General features: G+C 47.9%; 4 protein-coding genes across 4 annotated transcripts in view; 1 reads left to right on the forward strand and 3 right to left on the reverse strand.

Moving 5' to 3' along the window:
- Positions 1 to 551, reverse strand: part of LOC135814289 (uncharacterized) — a 31303-nt gene extending 30752 nt beyond the window's left edge. Inside the window, exon 1 of the mRNA XM_065327388.1 lies at positions 102 to 551. Within this exon, the coding sequence (XP_065183460.1) occupies positions 102 to 446 (345 nt within the window). The 5' untranslated portion in view covers positions 447 to 551. The remainder of the gene's footprint in view (positions 1 to 101) is intronic.
- The window catches only part of LOC135814296 (myotubularin-related protein 9-like), a 165544-nt gene that overhangs the window by 90625 nt on the left and 50919 nt on the right, over positions 1 to 24000 (forward strand). The gene's annotated exons all lie outside the window — the stretch shown is intronic.
- Positions 1592 to 15327, reverse strand: LOC135814290 (SH3KBP1-binding protein 1-like; the record flags this gene model as incomplete). Its single annotated transcript, XM_065327389.1, is given in 18 exon segments — positions 1592 to 3566; positions 3739 to 3793; positions 4022 to 4154; positions 4416 to 4512; positions 5086 to 5250; positions 5553 to 5723; positions 6191 to 6307; positions 6693 to 6896; positions 7272 to 7328; positions 7570 to 7697; positions 7986 to 8070; positions 9599 to 9685; positions 10288 to 10368; positions 10661 to 10719; positions 12290 to 12363; positions 12652 to 12697; positions 13287 to 13340; positions 15010 to 15327. Coding segments are annotated over 18 exon segments (2895 nt in total). The 3' UTR covers positions 1592 to 2328.
- The window catches only part of LOC135814292 (vam6/Vps39-like protein), a 20206-nt gene continuing 12624 nt past the window's right edge, over positions 16419 to 24000 (reverse strand). Inside the window, 13 exon segments of the mRNA XM_065327390.1 lie at positions 16419 to 17210; positions 17391 to 17482; positions 17742 to 17876; positions 19070 to 19213; positions 19606 to 19651; positions 20641 to 20743; positions 21187 to 21333; positions 21620 to 21731; positions 22236 to 22334; positions 22492 to 22565; positions 23044 to 23130; positions 23372 to 23429; positions 23431 to 23514. Of these exon segments, the coding sequence (XP_065183462.1) occupies positions 17129 to 17210; positions 17391 to 17482; positions 17742 to 17876; positions 19070 to 19213; positions 19606 to 19651; positions 20641 to 20743; positions 21187 to 21333; positions 21620 to 21731; positions 22236 to 22334; positions 22492 to 22565; positions 23044 to 23130; positions 23372 to 23429; positions 23431 to 23514 (1263 nt within the window). The 3' untranslated portion in view covers positions 16419 to 17128.

A 24000-nucleotide genomic window follows, 5' to 3' on the forward strand; every position in this document is an offset into this window, starting at 1 on the left:
CGGTGCATTTCTTGAGGACCATGCCCGGTTCATGTTACTTGCTCCAGTGTTTTATACTGCATGTTCATCTCCTGTGGCTGATAATACAATGTGCGTCTCACCTGACATGCAACCATCACAGCAGTCCTGTTCTTTGCTCCCCTGGCATCTACGTCAGCTCCAAGCTCCACGAGCAATCTGGCAACATCATGACGAGCATTTCGAATAGCAGTCTGCAAAGCTGTCAGACCCTCAGGGCCCAGCTTGTTCAAGCAATCTTTATTGGCTTCAACAGCTGCCCGCACATCTTCAAGGGTTCCAGATATTGCTGTTCCCACCAAACCTGAATTTGGTGGAACAGGTATTGCAACGCCCTCTTGACGTGGATAGGGACTGGATTTGGATGCTACGAACGGCTTGGGCTGCTCGCAGGAGATAGCATCTTCTATTCCAACAGCACGAGACATAGCTCAACCCAGCCTCAGTGAACGAACCAAAGACACTTTACACCTAACTTTACGGTGTTTTCAGACCTTTGAATCGAAGTGATTCATTACCCTTAATTTGAATATTGAGGACTCGATCGTACAAGACTTTGACCTTTTTTCATGGGGTGAAAAAAAGGAAAGAAAAATGATTGATAGAAGATGCATGCTCCGCGCATGCTGCGCTGTCATGGCAAGTGTGATGTAAGATCTTCTTGCAAAGGTTGTTTTGATCTTCTTGCTGACTCAAGACTAGTCAGACCACTGCAGACTGTATCATGCCGGTGTGCCCAGCTGTACTGCAAGTGTTGGACAGGAGTCAAATCGAAGTGTGCTTGATAGCGGACATTTTATTTTCAAATTCAAGACTCTCAGCTGAGGATGTTGTCGAGTGAGTGGAAGTTAGTTATAGTACATATAGTAGTAGTGTAACTGTTGCTTGAATAGTATCTACATGTACATAATTGTACAGGACAGTCTAGATGTACACAAGTCACTAGGCCAAAGTGCACTGGCTACTACTATAAATTATACTGGCAGTACTGTCATGTTTGTGCTTGCAAGTTGATCATGAAAGAAAGTTGAAGGACAGTCAGAAAGATGAAAAAAGCTATAGTCTATCAAAAATACTTCGCTACGGCAAGGAAACCATAAATTTATTTATAATATTGACTTCCGTCACTCTCTCAACAATGCTCCTTGTTGAGATTGTGATGTGAGTCAAGCCCACTGATAATCATTATCTACAGTCAACTTCGCTAATAACGACTGCAGATATGACGACAATTCACGAATAACGACAGAATTTGCATGCCCAGAGCAAAGTCCCATCCCACTGTATGACTTCGGGTATAACGACACTTCGCGAATAAGGACACCTTTTTGATGCCCCGCCGAGTGTCGTTATAAGCGAAGTAACATAGTTGACTGTACATGCAGGCGCGTGCCCCGTATGGGTTCCTGGGTGCCCGGAACCCCCCCCCTGGGCCCCCCCCCCCTTTTTCGCTCAAAATGCAGGATTTTGCTTCATTTTTTGAAATTTTTGCCGGGGGCATCCCCCCCCCCCTTGAAGGGCACCGGCGCACGCGCCTGACATGTAATACTACACTGTATTATCCACAGTCGAACATTGTGCACTCGCAGTCTTCTTAGAGCACACTATCACTCCATAGTAACAGGTCCTAACAGTACAGACAAAGAAACATTGCATATCACCAGTGGCTGCATGATGCCATTCGGAAAGGCCCGCTCAATGTGCAGTATGATAACAAACTGGTAAAGCAGTGTGCACATCGTTCATAGAACTCTCCTCAGCTCTGAAAAGAATAAACCTTTGACTAGGGAAAATAAACTATACAGGGATGTTTGAAGCAGTTGTGCAGCTGCTACCTCCGGCGCTGGGTGAAATCATGACTCTGAGTCATGAGGATATAATATATCAGCAGAAAGACTGTAAATTGTAGAAGCACCTCGGCAGTTTTCAATTTACTAATACCGGGCTGGCTGCATCGCCATGGTAGCTGCATTGCCTTCTTTTTTCTTCTTTGCGAGTTAAGATGCGTACAAATGAAAAAGATCAAGCCCAGAAATGCAGTATTGCAGGCTGGTCAGTTCAAGCCTGGGGGGGGGGGGGGGGGGGGGTGACAACGTGGACATGCGGACAAATGTGTGCGTCAACAACGGGCTGGCTGGGAAAAGCGGGCAAGGCCGGGCACAAGTCACCATTCACCCTGTGAGCTATGGGATTACATGACATGTGGTCTCAAGTACCAGACAGAATGTGCTGCAATATCACCATGGCGTGTTGTAGTTCAGCAATAGCAAGTCAAGGTCTACCAGTACTGCAAGTACCTGCTTGACACCATCAGCAGTGAGAGATGTAGGAATTACGCTCGTCCAGGGATGAGCTAGCAGGCAGTGCCCCAAAGCGTGCGAGATGTGCCGCTTGCCACTGCGCACTGCTGGCTGACTGTGTAGAGGCTGCTGTGGCATGGCGTGCTGCTGAGGCAGCGGACACCAGCGACGATGACATGACACCGCTGACGCCAGAACTCTGTGTGATCGGCGCAGACACCTCGCCGGCCGACAAGCTTAGCTTGACGCTGTTGGAAGGCTGCGATGGCGGCGAGCGCTTGCTTCCCGACGCACCGCTGCTGCTACTGGTACCGGCTGTGGCAGACATACTCATACTGCGCCGGTGATGGTAGCTAGTTGACACCGCCGCCGCCGCTTGATTACTAGTGTGAGCAGCAGCGCTTAAGGGCACCACAGTGTGTGATGTGGGAGAGTGGTCCTGCACTGCGCTGGACTGGGGGCTGAGCGACAAGGGCATGCTAATATTGGATACAGCATGAGTACTACCGTGAGCTGCTGCACTGCTGCCAGCATGCTTGGTGAACGGGCCTTCTTGCATGATAGCAGCCCTAGAGTCTACGCTACTACCAGATGATGATGGAAGGCAACTGATTGTTGCCGATCGTCCCCGCTGTATTGTTGGTGATTGCTGTCCACACTCGGAGAGAAGAGATGAGCGTGATGCTCTGGACGAGCTCAAAGGAGGAGAACCGCTGTACATGTAAGTGGCAACATCATCTTTCTCTGTTTTCTGAGGAGGGTTCTGTTCTGCCTCTGCCTCTGGTACTGGTGATACGTTCACTACTGCTAAGTCTCCTCCTGAGTCTGCCCCTCCTTGCTCAGACACAGTGGCTTCTGCAGTCGGAGGGGGAGCTTGAGCCTCCTGTCGCGGCTGCTGACTAAGATGCTGCTGTGACTGCCGCTGCGGCTGCTGTTGCTGCTGCTGACTGGCCGAAGCCTGAGCAGCGACAGCGGCAGAAGTGGCAGCAGCAGCGGCCAAGTTGCCACCCCGACCAGAACCTCGCAGGCTAGAGTAGCCCCCTCCGTTCCCTGCCATGCCATGGTGTACACACTGAGGGCTGGGTGAGGCTGCCGAGTGGTAGAAACGAAGACTGCCCGCTAGTGACCTCTCCGATGCCGTGCGCAATGAGGACTCCAGAGATGAGGCTGTGCGTAGCTCCAGCTGTTCAAGTGCACCCAAGAACTCCATCTGATTCGGTCCGCTTGACACATCAAAGGGAACCATGTCTGAAAACGCCAACACAAAAACAGAGGCAGTAAGAGCAAAGTGCAGGCACATGTCCCTCCTGAATGCCGAACGCTCACTATCAATATGATTACTCAGTACTATATTATACAGCACAGGTTTGCAACCGTCATACAGACTCAATTGCCGTGCACAAAGACGACCATAACTTACCGCTGCCCATCACATTTGTTCGCCCATGTTCAACTGCAGTCGTCAAGTCGAACATCTACAGAAGACAAAGGGCAATCGAAAAAGAAGTGTCACCTCTTGTTCTCTTCTCTGACTCACTAACTGCTTCCTCCTCTTCCTCTTCCTCTTCCTCTCTCTCTCTCTCTCTCTCTCTCTCTCTCTCTCTCTCTCTCTCTCTCTCTCTCTCTCTCTCTCTCTCTCTCTCTCTCTCTCTCTCTCTCTCTCTCTCTCCCTCCCTCCCTCTCACACTCACTCACTCTCTCACCTGAATTGAGCCATTCGACTGTCCCGTGACAACGTATCTGCGGGACCTGGAGCCAATGCGGCTACCACCATCAAACTCGTGCACACAGTGTGCGGTGATGTTGGAGCTGTCAACTGGCCTCAAGACACACAGCCTGCAAGCAAGACCAACCATAGATATATGCCAATGTTCAACACACGAGGGTATGTGTACAGTGAGCAGTATAGAGTGGCTGCACAACATGACACCCGGAGAGCTGTGACATTGCAGGGCTGGTGGCATAGCAAACATGAAAATTCTACTTGTAGCAGAAGTCAACCACTTTTCCTGTTCAAGTCTGAGGAAATTGGGACAATAGCCGACTCATTACGGTGATCTTGTGACTGTTACATCAAGTAGGGAAAGGGAAACTGACCTCTTGCCGGTTGAGGAGAGGCGAACATACAGTTCATTGGACTCAGGCACTACACTCTGAAGGAACACTTGCTGGTCATCGTGATCTCCGAATGGCCCTGTCAACAACATGGAACAGGGGAGATAGGACTAGCCGCTCGGCACTACTATTCTTACGATACTACAGAGGACATGCAATACACGTCACATACTGTAGTACGAGTTTGCCACTCAAAGTCGCTGCGCACAAAGCATCCATTGAAGTAACCTCGGGCTAGTTGTACTATGTGCAAAAGTTGTTTAATGAGTAATACATATGCTGTACCTTGGCACTGCAGTGACAGGGAAAGGAAATGCAACGCCCAGCGGAACTGTTCTAGAGGACTAGCCCCTGACAAGATTAACGCTTAGGAAGTACTTTCGTACCACCATGTTATATAGTACGTGAATGTTTAGGCTACGGCCGGACCACTCCAAAACTGCTTTCGCCTGCCCACAACCACTACAAGAAGATACAAGTAGCTGAGTTGTTTTAGAGGCGTTCTTGATGGCTGATGCTGGGTATGATGGAGTGTGACCACTGAGAACCAGAGAGCCGCGTTTACCGTTGACCAATATATACAGTCCTATACGTATGGTCAAACCCATTGACACTGATGAAAGTACACAACAACCCTGGTGTGCACACATACCGATATCTCTAGCAGATGGAGAAGGTGATACACCATCAGAACCAATGCCACCCTCCAGAGACATGACATTGAATGAAGCGAGCGGCTGCGAGCCTGGCTGCGTGGACAGGCAACCGCGGAAACGAGTCACTGTCCACGTGCGCACGTGATTGCAATCGGAGCAGACTGCAGCATGAGAAGAAACACAGCGCCGAGCTCAGACAGATGGAGGATACCAACATCAGAAATGACTACTTCACACAATATATGTAAAACGCATTTCTCTCCAAGAAAGCATGATTGTGCAGGGACGGAAAACAACCAGGTGAGGAGAACAAGGAACCTCAAGTGCTCATTACAGTATAATGGTGAAATTTCCAACACTGCTAGTCTTCGCTTTCAACAGTCTCATAAGAGGTACCATGTAGCCTAATAGCAAGGTGTAAGCAATTGCACACCATAACATCAGCTGAGCGGGTGTCACTAACCAGAGATCAGGTGCTTCTCTCCTAGCATGACCCGTACCACAGGCGACCGATGCACGGTGAAGGTGTGCAGCAGCTGAAATCCCTGTCCGAGTGTCTCCGGGTGCTCAACAATGACACGCACCGTTCCACTGGCCGTGCCGTACGCTATCTCCAACCAGTGACCAATAGTGCCTGTAACGTTAGTAGGAGAAAGAGATACAGCATGACCTGTGTTAGAGGACCACCTGTGACTTCAGAACGCTTATCTCAGGTACCAAGCTACTTCAAGTATGTTTCTGAAAGTGCATGTTGCATGGCCTGCAGAATGCAACCTTCCGATTGGCACAACTAAACTTTATTCGTAGCTTTGAGGGAAACTAAACTTTAGCATAAACACATTTTTTGCTAAAATCGCTAATTCCACTGTACGTTGATACACCTGTGATGACCTGTGTTGAAAGACCACCTGCTTATAAAGACCAGCCTTGCATGCACCATAGGCAGTTAGTGAATGCAGCTTTACTCTATAACACTGTCCTGGTGTAGAACATTACCAAGCTCACAGACCTGAAAGAATAGTTGAGGTTCTGCACTTCATCTGTATACAAACTACAAAGTCATTATAACACGTTTTAGTCTATGATACTACAGGAACATACACATCTTAGGAGTGAAATAGACACTCAATGCCGTTACAGCTTCCTTAGCAGGGTCTTGGTAGAGCTGGGTAACAAGAAGATCGTTGTCCTTCATGCGCACTGGAAACTTCTCCATGTCTACATAGCATCAACACACATGCAAGTGCACGTACGCACACACACGCGTGCACACAGACACACACACATGCACACACAGAATAGGCCACAGTAGTCAAGATGTGGTCCTTACTCACACACACAGTTACACAGCCACAATCCTGAGCTTCACTGGTCAACGATGACTACCTCTGCAGGCATCGGTGAACCATGATTTATCCATGATATTCATGCACGCACTGCTGCTGATTGCAGTGTTCAAACAGACCACATCCTAGCATACGCAAACATACTCGTGATTGCTCCCCATGCTGCACCAACATGATGACATTCGTCACCAGTAGCAGAGCCTACACTTGTAATGCTCCCCTGTACGCTATCCATATCGAAGTAGAGTGTGGCTTACCAATGTAGTAGATCTTGCCATTGGCACAGCCCAAGAGTAGGGATGAGCCGGCCGTGTCGTGACTGGTGATGGGTGTCACATGCTGCACTTTCCACTGGCGCGTCATTGGATTCCACACGGCCACTTTCCCAGTACTGCTCAGGGCTACTAGCTGCGGGCCGATGAAGATCAGCGAGTCGACGGTACTAGCAAAGTCGTGCTTAGCTGAACACAAAGCAGACACGCACCAAAGTAGGGTATACTATCAAACTCCAGAGTATCAATACACAGTGCTGTGTTTCTATTTCAAGCAGGGTGTACCAGTGCAAGCCCTCCTGGCTTCTCAGTTTGACGAAGCCACTCCAAGCAAGTACCGGCAATACGTTAGGTCTAGTTTGACGTATGATAATGGGCACGTCGCCAAATGTGGATTTCATGAGTAATGCATGTGAGTACGCTGGGACCAGTGAATCAGTGATGCACACAGAGAAGACCATGCCCAGGTGGCTGTGTGGGGTGTTCGCGGTACAAATTACGTCATTGCGCAATGGGCGTATTGATAGCATGGAATAACCTCCACAGTCAGCCGGACTGACTTACTGATCTCTGTTGAAGCTGCATCGGGTGCAGTCACATCCCATACACAGATGTTTCCTCCTAAATTGATTGTAGCCATGAGAGGAATATGAACACACAGGTACAGTACAGTGATTAAATACAATGAGCAACACGATCAAAGCCCCTTCATAACCATTCCGGCCCAAGAGTAGGGAATAGCATGTGGGTGGGTGCTACTTTGATGTAAGTCACACACGTGTGCGCCAATACCAAGCGCTTGAGAAAAGAGAGAGACAGACAGACAGACAGGTCATTGTAGTACATGGTGTGGAACACATACCCGATGCTACTGCCAGCAGCTGCTTGATCTGGTTGCCTGTTGTGACTTTAGAATTGAATGCAATCTGCTGTGGTCTCTGGATGACAGGACTAATGAACACCAGTTCCCAGCCGAACGACTCTTTCCGTCTGAAATGCATAGAAAAAAGATAGGGTTAGTAATGGTGGCAGCCACTCAACATGGTTGTGTTTCCCATGCACGCACAAACACACGTGCACGTGCACAAACACACTACCACCACCATCGCCACCACCACCGCCATCGCCACCATCATCACCACCATCACCACCGCCATCATCACCACCACCATCACCACCACCACCAACAACATGGTGAATGACTATGATACAGTGTGTTTTCCAAGAAAGAGTCTGCAGTGTTCAGTAGATTGGCCGATTAGGTAGAAGCCAGCTGACCTGTAACAGCACACGTGTTGTGTATAGGTAGCAGCCAGCCAGTTCTGATGACCTACAATACGAAACACCGGGTCACTGTCCACACCTGCAATGACACAGATCAGAACAAACTACATGTAGTACAAGTATCACAATGGACAAGGAGTGTGGAGTGGCGAGAACTTGGATGCCCGGCGACGGAGTTAGGTCTAGACGTTCATGCCATGCTTGTCCTTTATTGTGGTGACAGGAAGCCACCACCACACCACTTGAGCTCCACATGAACGCCGCAAACTGGGTGAATTGACAGTAGATGAGTTGAATGAGTCCGATGCTAATGAAATCAGAGCAGGAGTCTGAGTTCCGAGATGAGATCAAAGCCATCAAGAAGGGACAGCCTGTGAGTTCCCAGAGCAAGATTGCAGTACGCCATCCACAGTTAGATGACAGTGGTTTGCCGCACGCAAGGAGACGCCTTCAGTATGCAGACTTCTTGCCCCCTGACACGGTGTCACCAATCATCCTTCCCAGGACGCATCCAACGACTAAGCGTGTGATCAAACGGATTCATAGCAACGGTCATCACGCACTCGGGACCAATCAAGTTCTGAACGAGTTGGTAAAGCGGTTCTGGGTCGTCGGTGCCCGTGAAGCAGTCAAAGAAGGGAACGTCAACGTCCCAAATGCCAACGCCGAAAGGCAAAGCCTGCAAAGCAGCTCATGACGCCACTGCCAACATTCCGGATTGAACCCGGCACCCGTGCATTCGAAAGGGTTGGTATCGACTTTGCAGGATCGATGTACACGAAGCAGGGATGCTGAGTGCAGGCAAAGAGATGGCTGTGCATCTTCACCTGTCTTGCCACACGAGCTATCCACATCGAAGAAGCGTAATTATATACAGTGGTCCCTCTATAATCCGGCACCATTTGTGCCACGGAAATCTGCTGGATTAGGGAGGGTGCTGGATTAACAAATCTTATCTACTATTGTGATGTGCATGAAGAGGACATTTTGGCTACTGAAAATTGTGCTGGTTTATCGAGGGTGCTGGTTTATAAAGTGCTGGATTAGAGAGGGACGACTGTATATGGTCTTGATACTAGAAGCTTCCTAAATCGTTTCTCGGCCAGAGCAACCAACACAGACCGTAGCTCCTTCTGCATCGTTTGCAATTGCGGTCGGCGGTTCAGTAGACCACAGGACCTATCCCGTCATCGTCCCTACTGTTCCGAACCTGCTTAATCCCCCCCCCCCCCCCCGCATGGGGTCCGCATAGCCAGAGTATGGCAGCGCGTCCAAGGTCCAAGGTGTGTGTGTGTGTGTGCGTGTGGATATGTATGTGCGCATGCATGTGCATGTAGGCGGGTGTGCGTGCGTGTAAGCCTTTTGAAAACGTGTTACCCCGTTTTTGAGGAAAGTCATCACCCCCCCCCCCCCTCCCCTCCCCACACACACACCAGACCTTCACTTGCTTTAATTTTATTTTGGAAGAGCTTCATATTGCTCGCCTGGAAGACGGCAGTAATCACTACCCAGTTGATAAGACCATAGGCTTTCCGACCGAAGCAAAACATGTTATCATCTAGCCCCTTCAAGGTAGAATGGTACTAGTACACTGAATAGAATCTCACCACTCTTTGCAGGCGCAGCCATGAACCTCGCCATGTTGTTGTCCCATGAACTACTCACAAGTCCACTGTCTCCCACAACGTCAAATGCTGCAGCGTCCAATACATGATGCGGGTGCGCACATGCAAACACACACAGAGGAACAAGCAAAAGCGCACACACACACACACACACACACACACACATAGAGGCATGTTTCCAAATTAGGACACAAATCGATTTACCCGCAGCACTGGGGAAGCCAAGCAGCACAGTAAAACTCCCCCGAGATCCGGACGTCCCTAATCCGGGTACTTCCATCTACCGGGCACCTTTACGACCCTGTAGAGTCATAAACATGACTTTTCAACGGAAAACGGCCCCAAAACGGTCATATCGATTGGCAGAAAATCTTTACCTGCATGCAGTAAGTATGTAAGTTATGGGTTACAGGCAGTGCTCGGTCCCAACCTGCCCGGATCTGGGGAGTTTTACTGCACTTCACAGTACAAAAAACTACAAATTGAATGAGTGACAAGACGTGCCGCCGTACGTAACAGTCTTCAGCATGGCCTAACCGTCAGCCCTTGGACTTTCTGACTCTACATGTAGCGACTCAGATGCACAATGCAAGGTAAGTTGGAGATAGTAACACTGAAGGAAAGTCACCTAGCTAAGACTCAGAGGGACACATGCTAAGCACAATAAGTACCTGGAGGCTGGAGGTATGCATGGAAAAGGATGTCACCACATCCAGAGCGGCCATGTTCCTCCACCAGCTGCAACATGCGAACTGCAGAGACGACAGCGGACAGTGAACCGTGAGAACAGTTGGATTCTTAAATTTTTCTTGACTACTACATTGGCTATACTGCAAGTTATAAATGTAGCACTGAATTGTATCATCTGTCTGATCAAGACGGAGACTTTTACCCTGGCAATTGTGGGCATACCAGCAAGGAACACACAGTCATGTTCAACCCCGATCACTACCTTCGCTTGAGGGTTATCCCAATGGAATTGGAACCAACTCATGACAGAACACAGAATATACATGTAACAGAACTGTGCTGTGTGCAACTGACCAAGCGGCTGAATGTTGAAGAACTCCGCCTCGATCTGGACACTGTAGATGCTCTGTCCCCTACAGGCAGAGGATGGAAACAGACAACCTCGCAATGGTTAAATTCAGGGCATAGCCGCTGTGTGCACAGAGGCACCGCAGCTGATCGAAGTGAGCTCAGCCTGGAGGAGCTTGACAACTTGATATTGCACTACCAAGCGCAAGGGCTACAAACCAAGCACCGGGATTGGACACTGGATGGTTATCGTCTCGGCAACAGTACATAGGACACACTGCTCCAAGTACTTGCTGTGCCTTTCTAACCACACAACAGAATACTGTCGTGACTAAGACTCATTAAAACCTCATGCTACCATAGTATGCATGGCTTAGTCACATTCAACACGATAATCGTAAACAGTGGCGGATCCAGGGGGGGGGTTCCGGGGGTTCCATGGAACCCCCTAAATTTTGCAAAGTGTGCGGCTGAGAAAATATCGAAAAATATCATGTGTGCACAAAAGGACGTCCGTCCGATCACAGTCAGTGCAAGTCACTGAGTCGAGGAGCACAGACTGTCACTCAGTCATTGCACTGCATGCGCGTGCGGTAGATGGCTACTGTACGGATAGTAGTCTGTACTGGTGTTCACGTCCGTGATTTACAAACGGACACTGTAGACAACATTGGGTGGTTGTTTCCTTTTTGATCTTTCGAAACGATCCAAACTTACCTCCATTGGCGCTGTCATTCACTGCTGCTCAGGATCGGTGTGGTGTGGTCAGTATTCCTTGGACACGTTTTTTGCAGAAGAGAAAGGATGTTCCGAGTACTGACACTCTTCAACGAAGCTCCTCAGAAGATGAGGACTCCGACATCCAAGCAAAGTCAGTAATCTCTACCTGCTGCAGCATGCAGTAGTGACTAGTTGTTCCCCCGCAGGAACGGAATGCTGCGCCAGGGATGTGTTTTAGATGACATTGGAAGGATTGCACAATTGTCGACACTGTTTCGCTGTTGTTGTTTCTGTCACTGAAGTGAAGGCGATGCTCTTGTCCTGTGACTATAGAGCATTTCGCGTCGTAAAAATGCCAAATATTTCCGAATGTACGAATGGACAGGGGAAGTAACTTAGTTGTCATTTCGGCATTCCTGGCTCTCAACGTACCCATGGCTTGCATATTCGATCTTAACAAGACGTTGAAAGGGTCTTCAAGCCCTCACTGAACCTGTGTGCCAGTCGATTGCATACATGTATATGATTATGTGTCCGTACAAAATAATATACAATGTAGGGTAAGCAGCAGCATTTGGCCCTGTACAGGTTTTCCATCGTCCACCACACCACAACTGCGCTCCGACTCAGTCTCCAGCGATGGTGGTGTGCTGTGGCAACGTGTCGAGGCCGGCTGGAGAGCGCAGGTGTGGTGTGGTCGATGATGGAAAAATATAGTAGTATTATGTCCGTAGTGTGTTTTAAAAGCATGCGATTCCCACTAACACAATCGGATTGTCGTTATTACAAGTGTCAACCGCACATCTGATTCCATAATATTTTGGCTGTTCAATTTTGGTTCAACCGGAACCCCCCTGTAGAGATCTCTGGATCCGCCCCTGGTAAAGTTGTTGGATACCAGTTGGCAATGCTTACCTTAGATCTAACTTCTTCGTTCGCATGTAGTTGAGGATAATGCTGAAGAGCGTGGGATCTCGATCAATGAACAGCTGTGCATTGCACATAATGGTAAGGCACACACAAACACCGACTAAAATACCTCACTGTACTTGAAGACTCACATGGTCATGGAAAGGCTTTTCCTGCAATCCCTGATTTAGACAGGGAGCGCATACTGTGCCCAAAAATGACCACCTTGTTATTAGAGGATACATACCTGTGCCAACTACACCGGGAAGTTTCTCAAAGTCACGGCAAGGTGCACATGAAACTGCAACCATGCACACACACACACACACACAGAGCTATTCAGATCCGGCACACACCGAGGTACTCACCGCACCGCTGTCATCCCGTGCACTTGGAATCCGTTCACTAACAAGACTGTGCATCGGAAGCACATGCACGCGCACACACACACACACACACACACACACACACACACACGCGCGCGCGTGCGCACACCCACCCACACACATGCTTCTTTAAAAACCCACCAGAAGTGATCAACTTGTGACCTATGCAACAAGAACTATCCGAAAATACAATGAGTTCTCCTCAACAATCCATCCGATTGAACTCTAAGCACAAAGCCCCCCCCCCCCCCCCCCCCACACACACACTGATTAGGGGGATACATGTACAACTACGTGAAGTACAGACCTGGCCGAGAAATCCGACCTCATGAACATAATAGCGCCCCGGGGGGGGGGGGGGGGGGGGGGGGGCTACGCGGCCCTAGCTCCACACACACACACCACTCTGCGCACTTGAGCACAGCGCTACTTTATTCACGAGGTCGGATTTCTCTGTGCAGGACTGTAACTCTTCTTTTGAAAGGTCTACAGACTAGTATATACTTCTTCAATACACCACAATCAACACTGCCGCCAACGCCACCACGGTCTTACTGAAACGCTGCGCCAAGAGTATTCTTCATCACCCAATGTTTGCATTTGGGCCCACTACATACCTTGAAAAGAATGTGTTCGGAATGGACAGAAGTGTTTCCCGAGATGTATAGAACCTATCAGACACGGAAGAGGCACAACACGAGGAAGTTTACTTTACCATAATATATCATGTACATGCATTGCGGCCTATCACTCAGAATGACACTCAGGAGGAAGTAGCCGGTCTGGCTGGTCCGGCTTTGACTGGGCCATGGTTTGGTCAACCAACCATGCCTGGGTAGCGTAAGGGGACAAAACGCACGAGTAGTGCGTCAGAGCAGCCGTCAAAGGCATCTCTATGCACCGTGTTGGCTGGACTGGTATTTTGCTTGACTGGATCAGTTCTAAGTGTGTGCTACACGTATGTGCCTGACAGCAAGAGTACATAACAGTTAACCAAGAGTGTGCAACTTCTATCTCGAGCTGTGATGGGTTCGCCCATGGCGGAATTTTTTATTGCGTCATTCTTTGGCAGAAGTATGATCAAGTGCGTATGCTTTCCGCGCGTGTTTTGTAGATACGGTGAGAGTTCATCGGGTTCAGGAGAAATGATCTATCATCCGTTGTTCTACTTCGACTACCGTAACGTTAGCTGTGATGTACAAATTATTGGTACTTTGATCTCTGGCTACGCATGACGGCATCAGTGAGCCAAACAGCCGCCAAAGACTGATGTCATAAAAAAATTCCGCCGTGGGCTGGAGGATCGTTGAGTTGCACACTTTTGGTTATGTACTCTTGCTGACAGTACACACTAGCAGTAGCATAGAATAAGCTGAGGGAGACCCATAAGACTAATTGTAAATACATGTACTAGTGGCGGCCACAGCCTGGAGGACATACCACCACGCCAGTACTGGGTGATGAAAGGTACGGCATGCACTGAGATAGGCGGGTGCAAACTATCCCCTCATGTGGAAAAGCGGCAATGATTATAGCAATGACTAGAACGACTTCTTGCTAATGAAGGCTGACATGCATACACACATTACATGCACATACATGCATGGACTACAATCAAATCGGTCATAGGCGACCACCCCTTGATGCAACCGAAATCGATCACTCATAGCAGATGATCTCTACAGGTTGGTTCACTTCGGCCTAATCGGCACCGGGAGGCACCGGCAGTGGATTAGCTGCCAATCAGTCCCAATCACGGTCAGCCGGCGATCACGTGCATACAGTTTGAATTACTATTTGGCGGTACATGAAGTCCAAAATCTACCCAAACTGCTAGGACGGGATTGCCCATTGGAGTGTGAATTCCGTTTCTTCAGTAATTCATGGGACAAGGGTCATCCGGTGATTGCCACTCTGTGACGCGGCACTGACGCCTCTTGCTGCAGATCATGAAGCTATGCCCACACCTTTTTACTGTTTGTGCAGTCAGCGGTGGGCTGGGAATCATGCGTGAAACACGAATGTCCCCAAATTGAAAATTGTTGGTGGATGTTCACATGTAATACGTACACGATCAAAGAAGAATAATTTCCTTTTTTTGCAATGATTCTGTACTTGCAAAGTGAAAAGAATTTCTTCAGACTGCTACGTAATCAATGTAGATGTACTACAAGATTTGTATTCATCAATTATTTGAGGGCAGATTGTGCATGATTGTAATCAATTATTTGAGGGCAGATTGTGCATGATTGTAATTTGTATGTTGTACTTGTAGTAATACTACTTCGAAGTAGTAGCCGGGTTTGACAAATGGATTGCAAAATCGCATAGCTAGCTTACCGCACTCCACCAACATTGAGCGATACCAGCTGCGGATCTGCCATAGCTGCCCGCTAGCGACGAGTTACCCCACCAGCCAGCTCGCCAATATGCAACACAGTCAAGTGTTAGTTTCCAAACCACACAGCACGAACGCTCCAGAAATCCCACTCAGCTGCTTGCACAACGAGCCTACATTCTGAGAAGAACAAGCTTGGGACTGCAATAGGGCTATATACCTTTCGAATCACCAAACGCCCGAATATAATTAATGTGAAGATGAAGGATGAAAGCGGGCTACCACAGATAACGCATGCAAGAACACTTCAACAGTAACGACTTACACAACCTTGCTGACTAGCGCGAGCGGCTAGTATTGCTAGCTGCAGAGCGACAGCGTCATAATTTTTATTTGGGCTGTTCCCTGTTTACTACATGTACTGCACTGCTGTCTGTTATGTGCATGTACGCAAGATCTTCATTCAAACCAACAACGCTGACGTGACACTTCACTTGTTGAATGCTGTGCACATGTGACACACTACAAAAGTGCATTACAACTACGACTATGACAGTATGAGTAGTATTGCATGCGGGGACCTGTCAGTAACAGCAAGAGTACATAACCCTGGTTATGTACTCTTGGTAACAGGGTAAGGCCCTACTTGAGTAAGTAACTTAGTTGAGATCAAGACAAGACTTGTTTATCATGGTTATCATGGTTATAATTATGCTACCAACTCCCTGCGCCTGGCTGTGACTTCATCACGGCCACGGTGCTATTTTCAGACTTCATTTTTTTGCTGCGATGCCGAGCCGAAGTCGCACGCGCACAGCAGCTACAGCGTCGTTACGGTGTTGTGCTTTTAGTTTTACGTCATCAGGCAAGAACTGCAATAGGGCTATATACCGGACTGGACAGATCTGAGATTCCGTGGTTGTCACCTGCGCGCGTCTCAACTCGCGCTCGGAGCATAAATCTGGGCAGGTGCATGCAGGCCCGGAAAGGAAACGGATCTACAGCGACAGGGCTGCACAAATTGTTATACACGTAGTGCTAAAGCATATTGGTCGTGGAAGTAATAAGTAGGGCCTAGTGAAATGATAGTGCCAAGATATCCGGATAAATAATTGATTAGGTCACACAGGATTTTAGGAAAGAGACTCAAAATAACAGGCACAGTGTCAGTGTCACGCCTACGCTACACGAATCCTCCAAAGTCCAAGAAGACATACCCGACCATTCTGCACACATGCAGCCATACCTCCACTCTTTGTAACCATAATAAACGAGGGGCCATGCCGTCACGCAGTGCGTAGCTACAAAAAGCCACAAAGGTATGAAAATGGTGATACGTTTCCAAGAAGATTTCAATACCATTAGCTGACTGTCTGCATGCACCCGCACTCTCACCCACAGCACAACAGTATAACCATAGGCAGTTTTATGAGACAGGAACAATGTTGGAAACCTTGACGAAAGCACATGTGCACAAACACAGAAGCTAAGTAAGGACTAGTGAGCTAAGGAGTAGTATTGTGTAAGAACATATAAACGCCGTAACTAGACTGTGCTGCTGGTGACCATGCACGACTTTACTGCCACATGCACAGTACCCACTGTGACCCAGTCGACACATACATGTACATCAGTTCTGAATGGAAACGAGAGGGGAAAATATAAAAATCAATACAAGAATAAAAAAAATCTTCACCGTGCCTGCACGATTGAGTGAGGTGAGAGCGCGTGCGTGGGCAAATAGTCTTTCATCAAAATCCGTTGACAAGGGAGAGTGCATGCATGCACCAGCAGCAATGAAACATTCCCTGACCGGACGAAACAAGTAATCAAGCCTGGAATACAAAGCGGTATACGTACCTCCAGCCAGCCATGGGTACTACCAGTTTGGGCGGAACAATGGCCAACGTGCCAAAAGACAAAATAGAGCAAGGCAGAGAAGGAGGCTGGAAGGCTAAAACAAAACGGGCAAAACTTGCGGCTAACTAGTCGGGTAGAGATGGCTACATACGTCTATATACAATATGATGAAGATCAGAGTGCCAGTGACCGGCCATGGCTACTCGGAATTCTCCATCTCGGGTACTGCTGATATGGTCTATGGTGCAGTTGGTTGGAGAGCTATGACTCCTTCTGCTCTTTGTGCTTAGCTTGATAGCAATAGAAGTGCTCAACAGAGCCATCGGGATAGCGAGCAAATGCACTAGTGCAACACACAAACAAAACACAAAAAAACCAGCACATGTACAATTTGCTGTGCGTATACACAAACACACCCATTCTTCACGTACAGTAGATGTCCACAAACAGTAGCATCATACACATCCATTACGATTCTACTAGTCTCATGTGTGGAACAGTGCACCAGTGTTTCATGCCATACCTCTGGTTGATGCGTTTCCTGCACACTTCACATGTCGTCTCCTGGGTGATGCGAGCAAACTGGCTTTGCACTGCAATGCGCTGCTGTTGCACCTAAGAATCAAGACAAAAAAACAAATATTTACAGTATTCAGCCCAGACTTGTATGTACAGATTTGAGGTACAACCCACGCACATACAGAGTGCTATTACATACACAAACACACTTTCCCATAGTAATACAAGTACTTCAATGCAACAGCACTCCAGTCAAACAGAGGATTTCACAGCTTCTCGCGATCTTCCTACTGGTGGTGGTGCAAACAACTTTCTACAATGCACAGAGCACATATATGTAGGTCCCTGTCCATACCTCGAGTAATTCGGCCAGCAGCAAGCTCTTGAGCATCTGCTGGTCTCGCCGCCGCTGGGTCTGCTTGATCAAGACATGGCACAGGAACTGGTGGATCTCCCTGATAGGAATGTCAGCCGGGAGCAGCTCCAGTGCCTGAACAATCACAACACGCACAGCAAGGACAACAAGGACATCATGTTCTGTTCAGCAGCTGATACAACACCAACACCAAGAGCAGCAGACATGTAGTAGAGCAGTGCATGATGACTAAAAGCATTGCATTTAACAGAAAAAATTGCTTTTGGTCACACTCCACAGACTCCATCCAACAGAACATTGACACAGTAAGGAGACTGGCTCAGATTGGGTGGACCAAGCACTGACAATGCACAACAGAATACTAGGTTCACATGCAGCAGACATACACTTTTGTACAGACAAAGAGGGAAGCAAAGTTAGACAGGAAGATATACCGTAAAATTCCGTAAATAAGCCCACCCTAAATAACGCCCATGTCCGATATTAAGCCCAGTTTTAGGCGGTGTACACTTCAAGACCGTTTTAGCGCCCATGGCCGAAATAAGCCCAGGGCGTAAAGTGGACTCAAAATGACCAGCGCGCGAGCGTGCGTTCGAGTACAAACTGTAGAACAGTTGTAGATCGAGTGCGTGCCATCCAACTGCACGCAGCAAATAGTCATTGCAGAACTCAACACTGTTACGGCGCGCGAGGACAGCGATGTTCCGTTGGTGTACAGCTGTGGTTTGATGTACCTGTACCGCGCTCAGTGTGAATGGTGGTTCACTGAAACTAGTGGGCTGCTGATAGATTGATCTTCTGCAGATTGCGTCCGAAATAACGCCCATGCCCTAAAATAAGCCCATGCCCATATATACGCCCAGTTTTTGACGCTCTGCAAAGTATACGCCCGGGGCTTAATAACGGAATTTTACGGTAGTGCAAAAGGCAAGTGACAGGACTCATCTAAACGGAGACAAAGCTGACTGCGAACGAATTTGACATCAGAAATGTCATGTATAAAAGCCTGCCTCGGATAAAAGCCTCATTATAATTTATGAAGCCCAACATTTTGCATATACATATACTTGGAAGTATGCCTGGTTTTCATGCAGAGACCTAGAAATACATGTAGCAGGCTTCAATGGAAGCTGGGCCCTCACACCGGCGTTAACAGGAATCGGCCCGACTTTTACATGCAACGTCCTATTTTTAAAAAAAACAGCAGATACGAGTAGTGACACCACCAGCGGCAACTACATCACTGTACACAGAGCGTGTCAGCATCCGTGAGCAAAATATCAGCAGTACTGGCAAGCAGTGCCTACCTTAGCAGTATCAATGTGCTCATAGTGCTCTAGGAGGACCTCCAGAGCAGCCGTGACATTGGCCTGGGGTATGGTGTCTGATGAGACACCTAAACTACTAGCCTGCGGTGGCTGAAGGTACATGCGTAGAAGGCACAGATACACCTGTAGAGTACACGAGGAAAATAAAGAGCAGTGAGAAGAGAGAGGGAGAGAGAAAGAGAGAGTGAGAGTGAGAGAGAGAGAGAGAGAGAGGAATACGGCTACAAGACATGGAACTTGAGTTCTGCTCACAGGACCACCATTCCACTGGGGTGATCTAGATCGGTTAGTGAAAGGGCTGAAGTCACCAGTGGTGAAGGAGTGAAGTATATGGCGCAGTCAACTGCAAGAGAATACGATGTTGAACTGGTCACTATTGGGACGCCCAGCAAGAAGTCATTCGGTTCTATTTTTCTTAACAAGTACATGATACAAAAATACTGAAATCATCAACAACGATTGCATCATGCCAATGTACACATCAAGTAATAACAGGTGGATATTGTTACACGTACATCTTTACTGTGCTCACTGCTGCGATTGTAGTTCTTGCGGCAGTACCTACACACATAGCAACACATACCGGTACACACAGACTTGGTATCAATCAGAGAACAAAGAATGACCAAGATACTCAGTTTCCACCTTGCTTTCCTCCCGAAAGCAATAGACCAGACTGTGAACCATCACAGTGTTTATGGACTGGGTTTACATGGATTATGATGAAGTCACTGAGATTCCTCCACCTTGGATCGAGCCTCAGCCATTGTCTAACAGCTCTGCGCCATTAGACCTTGAGACGACTGGCCTTGGCTGCAACTCTAAAACCACCCAGATCGCGGCCTTTTCCATGGACATGGCCCAACAAGTTTAGTCGCTACGTTCTTCCAGACTGCCCGATATCTGCCAAGGCCACTGAAAGTGACGGGATTGTCCATGCAAAGGGTCGGCGGCAAGTTGGCCTTGGCATTTAGCAGCAAGCCAGTTGACAGTACCTCCATAGTCGATGCCTTGCACTCCTTTTTGGAGTGGCTTCTGACTTTCACATCCAAGCCCATTCTTGTTGCGCACAACGGTCGTGCCTTGGATTTGCAAGCATTATATTAGCGAGCTGGACTCCAGCAGCAAGCAACAGGACTTCATGATGACGCTGCAATCAAATACGCTACATGTACCTTAATATGGTACATATTAGATATCTTCTGGAGAAAAAGCCGCACTTTATATTTAAACACACGTATTTCACCCAAACAAGTCGGGTTTTATTTTTATTGGTTTGGGGCGTAAAATCTAAATCGTCATTTTTGAACCGTGTTTATCCAAAAATCGACACGTACAGCAACCCCTACAAGTTTCATTCGGTCTAAAAATCACCAGCTGCCACAACAATACCAACAGCGTGAGGCATGCGGACTGTGCTTTCCACATGCATTCTGTGAGCTCAATTGTCATCAAAAACTTACTGGGAGCAACTGTCTGGTTACACTGGTGTGTGGTATATGTGCATAATAATAAAATAATAGCATTGCCACCACTGACCAACAACTTACTCTTCTGCCTGCTTAGTGTCCTTCAAGACGTGTGTGTAGATGGCCAACGCCTGCTCATGGCGATTCATACGGCCTAGCAACAATGCCCTTTCCTCAAACAGTTCTGTGGGCAGAAAAGAAACCATAAAAGCACGCATAGTAAGTTTGCAAACTTTTACACTGTCCCTTTGATGTACAGCGCTGTTCAATGAAATCCGATTGCACGAGCCAAGTTTGCATCCTGCACCAGTTCACCATCCCAGTGTTCGCAGGTCTAGGCACAGCTCCCGGCGTCGCATTGACTCGCTCGATCGGATTTCATTGAGCAGCACTGTACATGCATATAAAATGTATGTCCAGTGTCCAAGATTGGAGAGAAAGAGCAAGAAAGAGAACACATGATTGGGGAGACCAAGCAGGAATTCTGTCCAGGACATAGGCAATCGTCTAGATTAGATCAGGACACACCAGAACTCAACTCCAGCCAGATAGGCACCCCTGACAGCAGGAATTGAACTTCACAAGCAAGGCACACCATCATGAGTGTACTGTAGTACCCATACTCACTTCCGACAGGAAAGTGAACGATGAGCTTAGCTGGCTGGTAGTGTTGCGATTGCTCCAGGAAGGTGAGCAGCCGCTGTCGATAGTGCCCTAGATCACCAGGTTCTGAACCAGCTGGCACCTTGTCTGCCTCGTCTGGAGATTCCGCGCCTGCACAGTGAAAGCACACGATCGTTAGCAACACATAACCGGTATTAAGTGAATGAACATAGATATAGTGAGTAGCCACCACTTTGTGCTCCGTATCCTGAGTCACTGTCAATACCCTCATACCACTGTTTGAATTTAATCCACACTGCCCATTTAATGGAAGTACCGCACTTGCTGCTGCATATAATAATAATGCCCCCCACCAACCCACCCAACCTCTAGCTGCTGCCCTTTGCCTTCCACCTTGCTACCCCATATCAGTGAGCAGCGTGCAGTCAAAACTTACCACCTGCTGCGGTCTTCTCCATTAATATCGCTTCAATCCTCTCGCGGTACAAGGTGATGAGTCGATTGTGAAAGACAGCACTAGTGTCCTGGCCATAAATGATGATGTGTTCCTAGATAACAAGAACAAGAACCACAATCACGACAGAAGAAGGAACAGTCGTGAATGGTAGGCCCATAACCATTCCAACCATGGAAAGTCAAATACAGTAAGTACAAGCCAGGGAGAAGAGAGCGTTGCGCAGGCACTGACATGACACGGCCAACACAAAACAAATAAAAAATTCGGTGAACAAGCCAAAAGTATGGGTAATACTACAGTCCATTTCAAAACTATAGACGCGTACCTAGGCAAAAACCGTTATGCCAGCATCTATACCACATAAAATCTGTGATCACTTTGTGCATAAATTTTTCCAAATTGGGCGTCTGTTATCCAATCCTTTAGAAACTATAATAGGGTAATTGTGGAGCGATCCTGAGCAATATTCCGAAAACTATTCTCAAAAAGTTCCAGCCAAATTTGAAATATTTCAAAAACCCTACGCGTCTATAGTTTTGAAATGCACTGCAGACATAGACGGCTGGAGAAACAAAGACTGGCTGTGAAGGCTTACCAAATACTTGATCACAAGTGACTTGGCAACAGACTCCAGGTGTGCTAGTACTTTGTCCCTGGGCAGTGACTCAACCTCTGGACTGTCCTCTGTGAATATCTGCACGAACACACAAGCACACAAACAGAATTTCCAATTCCGAAGAGGACATCAATCTGTACAGTACATATTCTCCAAAGCCTTCCAGAACTAGGAAATTTGCAACATGCAGAATGTTGTGTTTCTAAGATCTCCCAAGAGATTAAGACACACATACCCGTAAGCCATCTTCAGGGCTTGCACGCAGAATCCACTTTGAGTATTCAAAGATGAGCTCCAGGCGGTTGGCACCTTGTTGAGTTCAACAGAAAAAAAGCAAATAAGAAAACAGATATCCCTAAGGGCCAAACCGTTTCCATGCAACACTTTCACAGGAACAAAGTCAAAACAGAACACGGACAAAATCTAGCAAAATACCATCATACAAACAAGTGGCTTGATGCGAAAGAAAAGCAGAATGCTAAACAAACATGTCACCCACAGCGCCACCAGTGGCTGAATAAAAAAAAGCCCAATGCAGTGTGCCACCCCAGACATATGAAGCCGCCACACGGCCCGAGCACGGAGGAATCTTGACAACACTTACTATCTAAACAGTGCTCTGAACTCAAGTTGGCCACTGAAGTTAGTTTCTACCTGTGTGCGGTGCCCCCCCCCCCCCCCCCCCCAACACACACAGCAACTTCAAAGGTTGTCTTGCTGCTGCAGTGTTGGATAGCATGCCCCACCCATGATACAGGGGAGCCCAAGTCAGGCCAGCAACACTTACCTAAATGCTGCAGATACCGGATCGTGGGCTCGTAGCCCCGTAGCGTGCCGGAGGATTTCTGGCCATGCCGTAGCAGTAGGTCAAGGGCTACAAGTAGAACAAGAAGAACAAAGGCATGTCAAACAGGGGATCACAACATATGATGGCCCATGGGTGGGGTTCACCAAAGCATTGGGGCAACTTCACTAAACAATGCACTTCATTCAAAGTGAGTAAGATGCTACATACTGCACTAAACACAGCTATTACCATTACTTCAGTATTGCTGCTGCTGATGCTGATGCACAGTGAGGTAGAAACACAAAGAAAGCAGGCAGCCCCTCCTCACCTTTCTTGTGGTTCTCTTTATTCTGATACAGCTGAACAAGTTCTTCGTACTTTTCCCGCATTCTGCAGGACACGTTCACACTCCACCAAATGGCAGCAGTTGTCCTTCAGCCGAAGCAAAGGCCGCACCAGTGCATCATTAATCTGTGCACAAAACAGCAGCATCAAGCAGAGCACGCACATCATACAGAAGATCAGCAATATGTGAGAGGTAAAGCCCAGCAGAGAGAGAGAGAGAGAGAGAGAGAGAGAGAGAGAAGAGAAGAGAGAGAGAGAGAGAGAGAGAGAGAGAGAGAGAGAGAGAGAGAGAGAGAGAGAGAGAGAGAGAGAGAGAGAAGGAGAGAGAGAGAGAGAGAGAGAGAGAGAGAGAGAGAGAGAGAGAGAGAGAGGAGAGAGAGAAGAGAAGAGAGAGAGAGAGAGAGAAGAGAGAGAGGAGAGAGAGAGGGAGAGAGAGAGAGAGAGAGAGAGAGAGAGAGAGAGGAGAGAGAGAGAGAGAGAGAGAGAGAGAGAGAGAGAGAGAGAAGAGAGAGAGAGAGAGAGAGAGAGAGAGAGAGAGAGAGAGAGGAGAGAGACGAGATGAGTGAGAGTGACTGAGAGAGAGAGAGAGAAGGAGGAGAAGAGTGAGAGAGA

Source organism: Sycon ciliatum, chromosome 4, assembly GCF_964019385.1.
Source record: "Sycon ciliatum chromosome 4, ocSycCili1.1, whole genome shotgun sequence".
NCBI classification, from domain to species: Eukaryota; Metazoa; Porifera; class Calcarea; order Leucosolenida; family Sycettidae; genus Sycon; species Sycon ciliatum.